Genomic DNA, 14,324 nt, shown 5'->3' on the forward strand with positions numbered 1-14,324 from the left:
GAATAATTTCTTGCTTGTGAGGATATAGTGAATACGATAAGTTCGTTTGGTCTTACTCTTTCTAACTAAAGAATATCGTGAATAATTCACATGGTAAGCATGAATTGTCGTCGGCTATGAGCGAGTGAGAAAAAATGTTGCAACTCCCGCAGCGAGGAAGTGCCGATTCCAACGAAATAGAATATACATAGTGCAGTCTTTCCGCAGTTCGTGTGGTAGTCATGCATCGACTAGTGCCTTTCTTTTCCTTCTCTTACATTTTTCTTTCGTTTGCTCTTGCAAACAACGGTGAGTGTTATCATTTCTTTTGACTTCTTAAATATCTACATCGTTTTTCGTTATAATAAATATTGCTATTTTAAATAAAAAATATAAGCATTTATATTTTCTTAATCTGTTAAATTGGAGAAGATTTTCGTTCGGTGAATGTGATAAAAGTGGATAATATTTATTTTGATTAAAAATAAAATGGTTATACTTTGGATAAATTAATAAATCGTAATGCGAAGAATTAGGACATAACATTTTTTCTTTTATGTGTGAAGTGAAATCTTTGAGACGAGATAACTCATTCTTTCCGCTTAACAGATTAATGAAGTTTCGTTATCTTAAAAATCATACTATTTTTGTTATGTTCTGTTTGTTTTTCATCATCTCTTTGATTCGTTTCCTTGTTCCGTTACTTACAGTGGAAAGGCCGCTGTTATTACAGGACCAATGTCTAGAATTAAATATTGCCAATTTAGAAGAATACATTTCTACATTGAATTTAGCGAACGTACCTACAATCGATTCGATGATCATTGGTTTCGAATGCCCAGTTACTGCTTTACCCTTTGGTATTTTGAGATCTGACTGGGCAAGATTGTTGTTATTACGTAATGCACAAGAGAAAGGTTCGATTTTCGCTGAGAAATTGGAATGTCTGTTTAAACTTTTAATTATAGCTTATCAAAGATTAGAACAAAGTTTGATACCAAAGAAATCCTTCGATAGAACAAGCAATAGGTAAGCCAAATACGAATCTCAATTTCTTAATTTCATTCATTAAATTAACAAGAGTCAATGCGGTCATAAAATATTTTAATATTGTCTTCTTGAAATATTAATGAACAATTCAAGTAATACAATTTTATTCGATTCTTCGATAATGCAAAATGTAACAAATAATAATTCTATTTTCAAGAATATTTTTAATACGGAAAATGTTTACAGCATTGGGAATAATACTATGAAAACGAAATTTACGAGTACGAATTTTAGTTCCGAGATAGTACCTTCTGGGAATACGAATATCAACGTTATTGATGATCATCGTGAAAATATAAATGGGAATAAGACGAATGAAAACGGAGAGAAGAAAGATAATGCTGAATGCCTTAGTGTGGAGTTTAATAAAAAAACACAAGGAAATAATGTGAAGAACGATACTATGGAAAATCATGATAGTGAAAACGTTGCATCATATACGAATTTACAAAGATTTACGAAAGCCGATTGTTTCGAAAATACAGTTAAATATTCCTTTTCTCAACAAGTAAATAAATTATTAACAAATGCAGATGTTATGATGGAAATAGCAAACGAAGCAACGTATAGTAGTCAAAACAAAGAGATAACGAAAGTTAGCATTTATAATGAGTTGGATAATAAGAAGGGTGTAACGTTACCATTAACAATCTCTACAATGATAAGTTCAGAAAATGGAAATGTGGAAGTTCCCATGTCAACAGAGAAAATTGCGAGTTTGGCTAGTTCAACGAGTACAGTAAAATCCAACTATGCGAGAATGTCCATCGAGGAATTTAATTCGATTAGTCCGTTGTCGACCATTCGACCAGAAATTTTCGAAGAAATGACATCGCAAAAAACACAAACGAAAACTAAGAACGATGGTCTAAATGTTTATAACTTAACGAATATTTACGAGACATATAAGAGCGACGGAAGTTCCGATTCTTCGACAGCTACCAATTTTTATTCCGAAATAATCTCGCCTACGGATTTCGAGAAATTTAACACGATGAATACTGTTACGAAATCTGTCGATATTAAAGATTCTTATGCTAAAAATAGCGTAAACGATCTAACGAATCGTCAAGATTTCCAGGAGATTATTTCGAACGAGTTGTCCATTTCGAAGAATAATAATCCGACATATGATAATCCATCGAATGTGGGAACAAATTCAATGGATTACTTTGATCCTTTATGGAACAGTATTTACGATGTTTTCACTCGCAAGCCAGACGAGTTTTACTCTTCTATCGACAGATTTCATCATAAGGTCGGAGATAAACTGAAAAGGCTTCCGGTTCACAGAAAACAACCTCCAGGACATGTTACGAAGGATCATAAAGCGAACGTAGAGGTTTCTTCGCTTTTCTCGAAGACTATTACTTTCATGACAGACTCGATAACGGAAACAAATAAATTTAAAGATCTCTTGGATTCTCAAAAATGTGACCATACGAATACCAATATCGAGAATAATTTTAGATTTTTTTACCATTATGGAGAAAGACCGGAGCAAAAAACTAGGTATGAAATATCGTCACGTTGAGCGATAATTACTCTACCTTTGTTCAAATATACTTTTTTAATTGAAGCTAGCTTGAATATCTTCCTTCTAAAAATTTATTCAATTATTATCATTTTCAGGAAAAACGACAGGGAAATATTGGATTTTATTCGTATTAAATGTAAAAATGATTGTACGTAAGATGATATAGAAAAATATTATTCTTTTTCCGTGTAAAATATTATATAATATGCGTACACACACACACACACACAGCTATATTATAATAATGACTGACTATCTCTATTTGTAATTCGAAAATTAATCGAGTTTCTCGACGAGTGAACTATTTTAAGGTATTACAATTCGGTTTTGCGACTGATATCGTCTCAATACATTGCATTTGCACCTTGCCCGGTGCAATGACCGGATACTTACCGATTCTTATCAACGATTTCGCGGACGGTCCATAAATTCATGACCCGGAGCCGACTGATATTTACGAGCTCCGCACCTGGTAACGTCCGTCATGGTTTACGAGCCCTCGTAAACGAATCCTCTTATTATCTGACCCGATCTCGTGTGTAAACTCTTTCGCTTGGCTTCGAAATTTTACGGGAAGACTTTTAGGATTGGGTGGTCAGTTTTATTAAAGGACAATACGTTAGTTTTTTTCCACTGTCGATCAAGCATTTCGCCGAGTTTTATCATCGTAGTATACATATTTTATTTTGAACGAAACCTTTCTACTTGAAACGATCCGAGCTCTTTTTTTCTTCGTTTGTTTGTTTCTTTTTATTCTATTTTATTAAATCTCTTTTCGCGAATTTATTATAGATTCGATTGTTAAATGAAAGTACCGAAATTGTACAATCGATAGTTTTCAGATTGACTTTCTATCGTAAAAATTGAACCGTTTCGATGATATTCATCGCCATTTTTATTATCATAGACGAATAACCAGGATCGCAGGGAAACATATATATTTTTACTTGATTTTACATTGAAAAAAAGGGATGAAGAATGACGAGGACGATATGAAAAACGCCACTCACCACCGATGAGCATCATTTTCAATTTTCGAAAAATGACATATTGACAAAGTACTTTTTCACAAATTGTCAGGACAAAGGGTAAACAGATACGCACGATAAATTTACGTTCGTGGATCAACTTTCATCCCTACGGGGCAAAAAATGTCGCTCGAACGCGGTTACGAGAAACGACGACAGAGCTACGATAATTAGTGCTGTCGCTTTTTCGTTTGTAATTACTTCGTTAAGCGGTCGGTATTGTTCGTTAAACGAACTGGATGATTTTCGCTTGTAATTTGTAAAAATATTCATGCGTCGAGACTTTTAATTAATCTATCGGCTCAAGTTTGACAATTTTCTCGTTCGGCTGAATTTTTCGATTTTTCGAGCGTCCGAAACGATCTTGCGAAAATAACAAATTTTCATCACTTCCTTCATGTCGACTAACGATCGATTAACAAATTTTCGTCATAAGAACGTTCTATAATTTTACGATCAAATTTCGAATAGCGAGAGGAACGAAAGGGATGCCGTAAAAGCTCGTTCGCTTTCTCGTTTCCGCTCTTGCGAAATTTCTTCTTCTTATCGCGTCGATATAACGTATCGCGAAGCATCGTCGCCGCACGTACTACCTTTCTTATCTACTTCTGAGATAGGAGTAAGTTTCTTTCGAGGATCTTGAGAATCGCGATCGAATCGACGATAACACGTATGCGCCCGACTTTTTCTCTTCCTTACTGGTACGTATCTATTTTTTTATGTCGTGCTACCGCATCGTGTTACGTGTTAACACATCGCGTCGAGATAGATCCACATGGCTTTTGTGGAGGAGTTTAAGGATCAATCTTTCGTCTCCTTTCGGACAGTCTAACTTTGACGAGAAGTAAAAAGATGTCGTTTGAAATTACTCATTAAGATGAACGATCAGTGTCATATCAAGTGTTACAAGAAGGGTAACTCAAGTTGAAACGAACTCGGTCGGATACTTCTCACGAAAGTCTTTCGATATTAATGCTAATCTGCATAAATGAATAATAACGTATTCAGCGGCGAATTGAAACTTTTCCTTCGGTGATCCGTTCTGAGCTATTCCATTGAGAGGAATGCGAATATCGAACGATAATAAAATGTCTATTCGCGCGAATCGAGCGAAAGGGAGTAAGTAGATACGGCGAACTAATAAGTACGCTTTGTGATTAATAATATAAATTAATTACCAAGCGCTTTGTAATTTAAATTTCACTGGTAGTAGCTTCCCGTGCACCCGAAACCTTATCTGCTTTTCAGAGAGCGGCCGTTAGCATATAATTAGGACCATTCCACGCTCCTTCCAACTACTTACGTTTCTAATCGTCGTCGGCGATCTTTCCCGTTACGTGCTTCCCGTTGCGAATTTTGGCAGATGCACTTGGCCCGCTATATACCTACTGCATACGTACGTACGTTTTAGAAACGTATTTTCGTCTTCCTTATTTCGCTCGACGTTCAAGCGATATTCCTTATCTTTTCACTATTTTTCTCGTTAGTTACGTTACGGAATATAGAAAATAGCCCGGAGGAGTAAAAGGACTCGAAGCGTGTATTTTGAATTCCGTCTATGCGTATTTCGAAAGGGGCGAACAATTAAGTGTTTGAAAAATGTTTATTTATTTCTTGTACGGGGACTATCGCGCACTAGTTGAAGCTATTTAAATAAGAAAGGACTGTTCGCGTTCTTTCGTGGCGACGATCTTCGAAAGTAATTTTCACGGTAAGACGCTCGCGGAGACAGCGAACTTGGACTATCCATGCAATCCTCGCTCTTAATGAGCTCCAATCTGAATTTTGGGAGAAATCCTTGTCTGGGTCATGATCAGAGAGAATCGAGTTATCAGAGCGCGCGAGAAATTTTCTCGAGTATGCGGAGAATACCGTTAACGTTTTCCGTTTAGAAAATCTTGGAAGTAATGGGCAAACATCGATTTATAGAGATGCATAACTTGGAGGTACAGATATTTCGTAGTGATGTCGTCGTTCCGATAAAATTTCATAGATGAACGACGAGAAGTAAAAGATGGGAGGATCGAATGCCAACGTCAGGCTCTTCGCAATTTCCCCTGATCACACGTTCCTTCGAAGGGCTAACGAAGAGAGCTATGAGCGATCGGAATTTTCGGTATAGGTCGATCGTTAACGTAGTTACGTTTACGAAATTGCTGAGCTACGATAAAGGACGAGGGTACTTGCGAAGCTTTTGACAAAGCAGAACACATTTATTCCAACGGCTATAATTTCATCGGTTCGGTTATGAAACGATTTAATCGGCAACTCGGTTTCTCTATCGAGGGCACAAATTAGCCGCTTAACAAAATATCTAAAATCTTATATACACTCTTCCGAGGTTAGCAAATTGACTTCAAGGCGCTTCGATTCACCGACGATCGAATCTCTACGCTTCTAGTTCTGTATCAATTTGAAATTGGAAAATATCATTGGATGTCTAAGCCAGTCTTAGGTATTAAATTTTGGACAGGCAATATTGCGTCCGTCTGATCGTAAAACAGGAATAAAATTAGAAACGTTCGTCGAATGCTCTCGTATAAAGGCAAATGAATATATCGTATAAGATGAAAAGGATTTCACAGCTATGGCACATAACTTAAAGCTGCTAAAATAATTTTCTTGGGATGATAAATCTCTAATTTTGTAACTCTAAGACTAGCGATATAACGTTGATACGAGCAAAGAAATGAGTTAGATAGTTGGCTAAGTAAAGGACGAGTGAAAATAATTGCGTTATACGAACGTAGGTATTAAGTAAAAATTCGTTGATACGTACGAACGAAAGAAGGAAAATATAATTGGTAAAATCGTGGATGAAGGGATGGTAAAGGAGGAAAGAGGAGCGAAAGTGCCGGTTAACAAGAGAAACGAGTCAAAAGGAATATCTTACGAACGAGGAGAAAGAAGAAGAGGTGAATGAAACGAGAGTAATGCAACCAATTAGTAAGAATTAGCATGGAACAACGTCGGTGGAAGGGTGTGGCATTGGAAGAAGTAAAACCGAGGAGAGAGGGTGCCAGCACAACCCTTTTCTTCGTCCTTTCACCCGCACCACTAAAATAATTACCGGTGTTCTTCTTCGTCCTTTTCCAGTCTTCTCCACCACCTCCAACCGTTAAATGATTTCCGTGAGCTTCCTGCCACTGTCGGTATTACTTCGGAGCCAGAGTAATCCTGATGAACGGTTAGGAACTGCGAGTATTCCGCTGCTTTCGACGTGAGAAGCAAAGAGATAAAGAGAATGAGAGAGAGAGAGAGAGAGAGAGAGAGAGAGAGAGAGAGAGAGAGAAAGAGAGCGAGACCGGTGATTCGTTTCCCTATGAGAAACAACGTAGGGTTAATCCACTCTCTAAGAATAAAGACGCTTTTCTTTTTATTTTCTAATAAAAACTTTGATCGTTAGCTTCGAACGTTGGTCCTGTTGTTCCTTGTTCCTCCTCAATGAAACCAGATGCTTTCTAAAAAGTTCAGAAGCAAGGAACTCACGAGTAAGAAGAGAAACGAGAGGAAAGCATATCTTTTTTTCTCGTTTTCTTTCTCGATCTTTTTTACTCTCGTTCGTTTTGATACAGATGATATCAAACGAAATATTCCGTGCGATACGTCATTAAGTCTGCTCATTACCCCTGCGTTTATGATGGTTTACACGCGTTACTCTTGACAATAAACTAATATTTAAACAATAGTACATTCAGTTTAACATTACAGATTTCGTAACACGCGTTAAGTATGGAATAATTAAAATTTATAGGCCTTTTGGGCCGGCTGCTTCCTCTCAGTTTTGAGTAGGCGTACAGTGTCGACACTATTTCTGTATTGCGCTTGTAGTTCATATTTTGTACATACTCGTCGCTGTAGTTATATCACGCTAAGAGCGAAAGCTGGTGAACGACATTAATAGGATTTGATATTTTAGGTATGTAGCGCAATATGGATAATTCTGGGTACGTTTCAAAGTACGCTCTAAAAAATCGATCCTTAAAGAGAAGATTATAAAAATGGATTCGGATAAGCGTCATAAATATACATATATGGAAGTATATTAAAGTTCGCAAGGAGAGGATAGATTGTCGGACATTTCGAGGAGGACGTAATCATCTTTTCCCAGCCATAGAACAGCATGCCAAGGAAAATCCATTCTTGTCACGTCGAGAAGAACGGGTACAGTTGAGACTTGGTTTAAACTCTTCCCTCTCCTTGGAAAAGCTAGATTCGCTTTCCTTTTTTCGCATCTTTTTCAACGACGACGGATGAAATTAAAATTCTTCATGAGACCGAAACGTCACGTACCGACTCGGTCACGTCGTTGGTTTTGCCCGTCGTTGGGTTAAGGGTAACGTGCCTCATCGACTGCCACGGCATATCCTACGATCTTTGCGAGCCGACGTGGGATTCGTTAAAATCTTAGCGATCTTTATTACGATCTTCCTTAGCTACTATTCTACTGGTAGTTTGAAATATTTCTCACGGATATCCGATATTAATTTCCAATCTCTTCCGTCCGTCTCGATCCAATTCGCGATCTTTGCTTTCCTTTTTCTCCTCTTATTTCCTTCCATCGAACTCATTTCGAGGTAATGCAAAACTTTCCCCCTCGGTTCGTTCTCTCTTCCAGAGGAAAACGTTCGATAGACGACGGTACTTGAACGGTCCGGCGAACGCGAGACTTTTATCCAAGCGGACACGAAATCGTCTCGTTGAAAGGTTTTCGTGCAATCCTATCGAAGTCGAAGCCCTTCGAGGAAGAATGTCACTCGAATCGCGAGAAGGATTATAAATGGCGGAGTTTCTGGACGCATTGGACGAATTAATCTTCCTCGATGTCATTATTTAAGCGAGAAATTGATGTGTTCGCGTTAACGACGCTCTCGGGTTACAAAACAATTTCCGTCTCTCTCTCTCTCTCTCTCTTCTTCTCTCTCTCTCTCTCTCTCTCTCTCTCTCTCTCTCTCTATCTATCTATCTCTCTTTCTCTCTTACACACTCTCTCCTTCGTGGTAACCCCGTCGTTCGAATAGCCCCTTTCCCTTCGAGCTCTCGATGAGAGCGAAGCTGTGCCTGGTTAATTGGAAGCAGTCTCGAACTTCGCGACCCCTCACCACCAAAAGTGCCGATGAAATTGCACCACCCTCCAGTCTTCGAACGGTTCGTTCCCGAGTTTCGAGTCTTCCTATCCTCCCTTCTTCCCCTTTTCTTCCTCTCTCTCCCCCCTTCTTTCTTTCTCTCTCTCTCTCTCTCTCTCTTTGTATCTCGCTTACTCGTTTGCCTGCTCGTTCTCTATGACCCCCATTCTTCAAGGGGGTTCTCTTTAGGAAAGAGCAGAGAGCAGCTGGATATAAGCGGCAGAGGTGAGGACGACGGAGGAAGATTCTCTTTGACTCTTAAAGAGTCTAAGCGTGATGTGTAGGTAATAGTTACTTCATCTCGATGTTGATTATAGTAATTTTCCTAGCTTCGACCAACCTTTGGTTCTCCAGACTCCTTGCCTTGTAAGACAACCTCTCCTAACCCCTTCTCTTACTCACTATCTCCAGTCATGAAAATTAACTTGGAGCACGTATCGCGCGCATTCGTGAGTACTGTTGCGTTCGTGACATTGTCAAGTGGTGAGATCCAATTTCGTGCTTCTCTTGTATAAAATTTTTTTCTCTTATAGTTCATCAGATTTCTTTTTTTTTCTTTGTTTTTTCTCTCTTTTTTTTTTTTTAATCTCATTGATAAACATAAAACTGAAAAAGAGATAATATAAAGAGAAGAGATACAATTATCTGATCTTCTTAACGGTCAAGCGATGAAATATAAAGGTCGATAATAGAAAAAAACGATAATCCTACGGAGTAATAAATATCATGGTCATCCGTATTTATGATTATTCCTCGTTAAAGCACGAGTCGCGCATGCTCGTCCTGCGAGTCTCGCATTAATGATAGCCGTCCAAAGAAAAAGAGAATTTTTACGATCTCGTCCGTTATAATACGAGAATTGCTTTTCTCTTTCTCTCTCTCTCTCTCTCTCTCTCTCTCTCTCTCTCTCTCTCTCTCTCTTCCTTTCTTTCACTTTTTCCATTGGCTTTTGCCATGTCAGCCAACTCTCGTTGGACCATCTCGCTAACATTAAAGATTGCGCTCATCGCGTCCGACATTATAAATTACATTTCATGTTTTCTTTCTCTCTGCATGCTAGGAAAGAGAGCCTTTTGTCGTTCATTAATACTCGCACGTTTATTCTCGAATAGTCGTAAATCTGTACCGTTCCTGTATGTTTCCTTATGCGATTGTGCGCTCTCCTATCTCTCCTATCTATTCTCAACTTCGACCAAAAATTCCTCTTTCTAAGCTTTTTCCATTCGGAAAAATAGTCCTCGATCTTTCACCTAATTTCATTTCGTTTTCCGACATCGCGATAATATCCGTCATTCGTCGATTCGATTTTCCGGGAGGAGCTATCGTTGCGTCGTTGAATTCTTTCCTACTTTAATATAGACCACGATGAATTACAATTTTTCTCTCTTTTCCATCCATCCTTTCTTTCTCTCTCTCACGTACACGTGCACAAATTCAAATCCATTTGGACGTTACTTTATATTTAAAGGAATCATAACTATCGACGAAATGAAGTCACTCTTCTCTTTCCACTTTCTCTTCTTTTTTTCTTTTCATTTTTTTAACAAATATATATGAAAATCGATTTGTGGTGCGGAGTCGTTATAATTGATAATCAGCGAAAGAGCGAGAAGCATTAAAGAAATGTTACTTTAGCGAAAAGAAGAGAGAGAGAGGGAGAGAGAGAGAGAGAGAGAGAGAGGAGGAGGAGATGGGGGTAGTTGGGGCTCGATGGAGGTGGCGAGAGATAGGAAGGTAAAGTAGGGTTCGAAAATAGAGGTGGGGAAGTGCTGCCCTGTGTAACGGGAGAGAAACGAGAGTCCTTCGGCGTCTCCTTTAGCTCCTATCTTCGACATTAGTAACCTCCAACTATTCTGAACGCTTCGTGTCTCATTTGCATGCTGGAATGCAGTGGAACCCATACACGAGACTTTCAGGTAAGCTCGTGATTTCTCGATATTCTGGGGATGAAACTTTAGATACTCGTGGAAAGGAGGATATACGCGCGATCTTCGCCAATTCTCGCTCGTAATTACTAGATACGCGGCTATTCGAGTTCGAACTTCGTAGTTGCGGCTTCTACGATTTTACGAGGTCGTCAACATTGTCATTAATCTAAGTACGTTCGAGCGATCGAACGTAGTAGAAAACGCATGTTCCAGCTCGGAAACAAAAAGGGAGGTCGATTGAAATTGAATGAGCCGTACAGGGAAAGATGAGCAGCTCGAGTTCGACGTTCACGGATAGCGGATCATCTTAAATCACTAATCCATCACTCGCCATTGCCCTTTGACGCAACCGTGCGTGAACTTTACCAGATAGACGATACATCGGCCGCTCTAAACGCATAACGTACTGATCCGTTGAGCTGTGGAGGTCAGATGCGGAGGTCAGCGGCAGAGGTCAAAGGTGGAAAGCCTAGCTTGTTCGGTTAACTACTTCGTTGGTAGTAACGTGCCTCGGCTGGTTAATGTCGAACGCCTGGTGTGCGAAGCAAGATCTTCGCTCCTACCGTCGGTGTATCATCATCGTTAACTTGAACGCGTTCGATGAACTCAAGGGTGGATCAGAGAGGAGAGTGAGAAATCGAATTGATATCAATGATCTAGCTGACGTCGACATTCCGACCTGCGGTCCTGGTTACCGATAACAACCCTTAAATCATTCCAAACCCAAAGGCACGTTCGCGTTCAACCAACGGCTCTTTCTGTTTAGCCGAGTCCGTTAAATTGATTCCAACTTGGACGAGCTCGAACACGCGATCTCATCATTTCTTTTTCTATTCTCCAGTTAAAGATGTATACACGGATCGTTGAACGCGGTAAGTTGGTAAGTTTCGATGATCGTTTCGCTCGGCGAAGCTACGCAATATCGCAGGACGTAGAGTTTACGAGCATATTAGTGAGAACGAACGAAGAGACACGGGTGATCGCGTCTTCACGATTTCATGTGTCGCATGGTATGCTCGATCGACCGATCGATCGAGCCTAGATCACGCTTGTGGTACGTTCTATTCGATCGAAGATCGTAGGACTCGCGGAGAATCGATTCGGGCGGTGAGACATGTAGGTACATAGATGCCAGGGAAGGGTGACCAGCCTGTTGGGAGCTCACCCCTTCGAGGAAGAGACTCGTTGGCCCGTGAACTCGCCGATAACGCAGAATTATAGTTCCCGCCACTGGCAAAGCCTCCCTTTCGAGTCAGCCCTGTGACTCTCTTCCTCTCTCTCTCTCTCTCTCTCTCTCTCTCTCTCTCTCTCTTTCTCTCTTCGTCTTTCTAAGCGTGCAATGCCTATCATCGTGCACACGAAGGCCTGAGTTGGCTTACACCTATCGTTCTTTCCTCATTTCTCTCTCTCTTTCTCTCTTCCTCTTTTCCTTTTTCTTCCTGATTACTTCCGAAGAACCGATTGGATGGTGAATTATAACCGATTGGAAACAACGAAAAGAAAAAAGTATCGAACTTCTTCTCATGTTTTCTGTGCTTTCTACGTGACGTTAACGAAGCGCATTCCGCGTGATTCGCAAGAATCATCAGTTTTATAGAGTCTTAGATTCATAGCAGACTGGAGATTCGAGATTAAGCGCAAAATATCGAATTGATTAATTGGATAGGTTTTTCTCTTTTACCTAAGCAAAATATAATTTCGTTGCTCCTTCAAAGAAGAAAGGTATATTTTCCTAGATATTTTCCTTCTCTTATAACGATATATCTCTGAATTATCACGACTCGTTGACCAGGCTTTGGAAATTATTGTAATGCGGAGAGACGGCAAATAGCTTTCTATCGCTATAGATAGTCTATAGGTATATACTTAAATAGGTACGGCATGCCGAGAGAATTCCAGGAAAACGATTTTAGCGTTCTTAGCAAGCTTACTCTCGTTACTTGAAAATATTTTGTGGTATTTCACAGGAACGAGGAAACGCTAATGTTTCGTACAAGTCGAATCTCTGACCGCTCGCAGGTAACCATCCGACGTACACGAACTAATTTTGGAGAAAATTTAATGGAAAATCCGAACAACAGGCGCGATGCTATTCTCCGGTGGAAGTACCACTAACGTTTTGTCCGAATAATTTTATTGCGCAACTTACAGATATGATCTTCTGCGGAACGTGAACGTGACGTTTCCAGGGAAAATTAAATGCGGTATCGGTGCCATCTCTACTTTCTCCTCTTTTCTCTCTCTCTCTCTCTCTCTCTCTCTCTCTCTCTCTCTCTCTCTCTTGCTTCGCTAGCATGGAATGACGGTGACAAAAATTATTATTCCGTTTTAAAAAAGAATCGATTTTTTCTTTTTACCGATTGCTTTAAAAATGAGATGAAAACGTTATTATATCATTGACATATATCCTATTGATATTTTATCATATCTGCATATAGATATTTATATCATGAATAACGAATGACAGAAATTTAATATTAACGAGTTTTTGCAGAATAATTCACAGGTCTCTCGATATAATAATTTCTATGCCATTAAACTCGGTTACAGAGGTTATTACAGAGGTTAACGGAATATTAGCAGCAAGTTTCATCGAGCAAATTAGCTAGAATATTTCCGTGCACTTCTGAAAAGATATTTATCCCTTACTTCGATCTTATTGCATCTTTAAGGATGCACTGAAAATTCTAGAAGCTCGTTAAAATCTTCTTGTAAACTTCTCTATGTCCTAAGAAAAACTTAGACGAATATTATCATACTGTATCAGAGAGGAAGACAGGAGAGACTATATAAGGAAAAGTTTTCTTTGTTAACGTCGTTAGTACTAGCGGCCTGGGGGATGAACAGCTCGGCAATTTCTTCGATGATGCAAGAGAGAGAAAGAGAGAAAGTAAGAGAGAGTCTCGTAATAATTTTCTTCTCCAAATCCTTGGCCCACGATATCAGGGATCGCCCGCGAACGTCAAAGAATTATCGACCTCTTCGAAGCTACCGATGATTAAGCACGATCAGCGGCGAATGATACTATTGATGGTAGCGGTGGTTAGAGATCGGATATATTCTTACGTTGCCCTAAGATTGCCTCACGGATGGTTGCTTTTTTATCGACTCGATGGCTGTTTAAAGTTTGTGCTAGGGTAATACGTTTCTCTAAGGCGACGTTGCTTCAGCCAAACTGGCATTATCAAATTTCTATTATAAGGCGCGATGTACGTTACTAAAGTGAGAACGATCGTTTACGATCGATCCGGTATACATATACTCTTTCCTTTTCGTTATATCATCCATTATACATTTTATCGACTTTCAAAAAGTCTCGAGTGAAAAGTAATACCAAACATCTGTTTTATCAATGAAATGAAATTTAGATCTCCGTTCGAATTGTATGCGAATAAAGAAGGAATTAAGTTTCAACAAGAATTACTTTTTCCGAATCAAGATTAGATCGAATTCATCTATCCTTTTTTTTCATCGGTATAATTTGGGAGATCGGAGGACAATACGGTGCATGTTAATTAGTTCCCGACAATTGCAATGGCTGCTCCCTATGGATGCGATTAATCGGACTATCGTCGTTTCGGAGTCCTTCGTTATCGCAACTTTACCGTGCGGTAATTTAACGGCAATTTCGAGTTTCAGGAACATTTATCGGCTCTTTATGCTTAATGATCTACTC

The 14,324-nt window shown here is 39.3% G+C and overlaps 1 protein-coding gene across 2 annotated transcripts; it reads left to right on the forward strand.

The window, feature by feature from the left end:
* The first annotated feature begins 12 nt into the window (after positions 1 to 12).
* LOC122632572 lies at positions 13 to 2,760 on the forward strand. 2 transcript variants are annotated; one of them, XM_043819529.1, is made up of 4 exons: positions 13 to 288; positions 690 to 1,008; positions 1,216 to 2,541; positions 2,662 to 2,760. In XM_043819529.1, the coding sequence occupies exons 1-4, from the start codon at positions 222 to 224 to the stop codon at positions 2,720 to 2,722; spliced, it is 1,773 nt and encodes a 590-aa protein (XP_043675464.1). In that variant the 5' UTR covers positions 13 to 221; the 3' UTR covers positions 2,723 to 2,760. The 2 variants fall into 2 exon arrangements, with proteins under 2 accessions (XP_043675464.1, XP_043675465.1); XM_043819530.1 differs by having other exon boundaries at positions 1,264 to 2,541.
* The last annotated feature ends 11,564 nt before the right edge of the window (positions 2,761 to 14,324 follow it).

The sequence above is a fragment of the Vespula pensylvanica genome, chromosome 10, assembly GCF_014466175.1.
Source record: "Vespula pensylvanica isolate Volc-1 chromosome 10, ASM1446617v1, whole genome shotgun sequence".
Classification (NCBI taxonomy): Eukaryota; Metazoa; Arthropoda; class Insecta; order Hymenoptera; family Vespidae; genus Vespula; species Vespula pensylvanica.

Coding starts and splice junctions, on each gene's coding strand:
- LOC122632572 (XM_043819529.1), top strand. CDS start 222: ATGCATCGACTAGTGCCTTTCTTTTCCTTCTCTTACATTTTTCTTTCG. Junction 1,009..1,215: donor TTCGATAGAACAAGCAATAG/GTAAGCCAAATA, acceptor AAATGTTTACAG/CATTGGGAATAATACTATGA. Junction 2,542..2,661: donor AGACCGGAGCAAAAAACTAG/GTATGAAATATC, acceptor TATCATTTTCAG/GAAAAACGACAGGGAAATAT.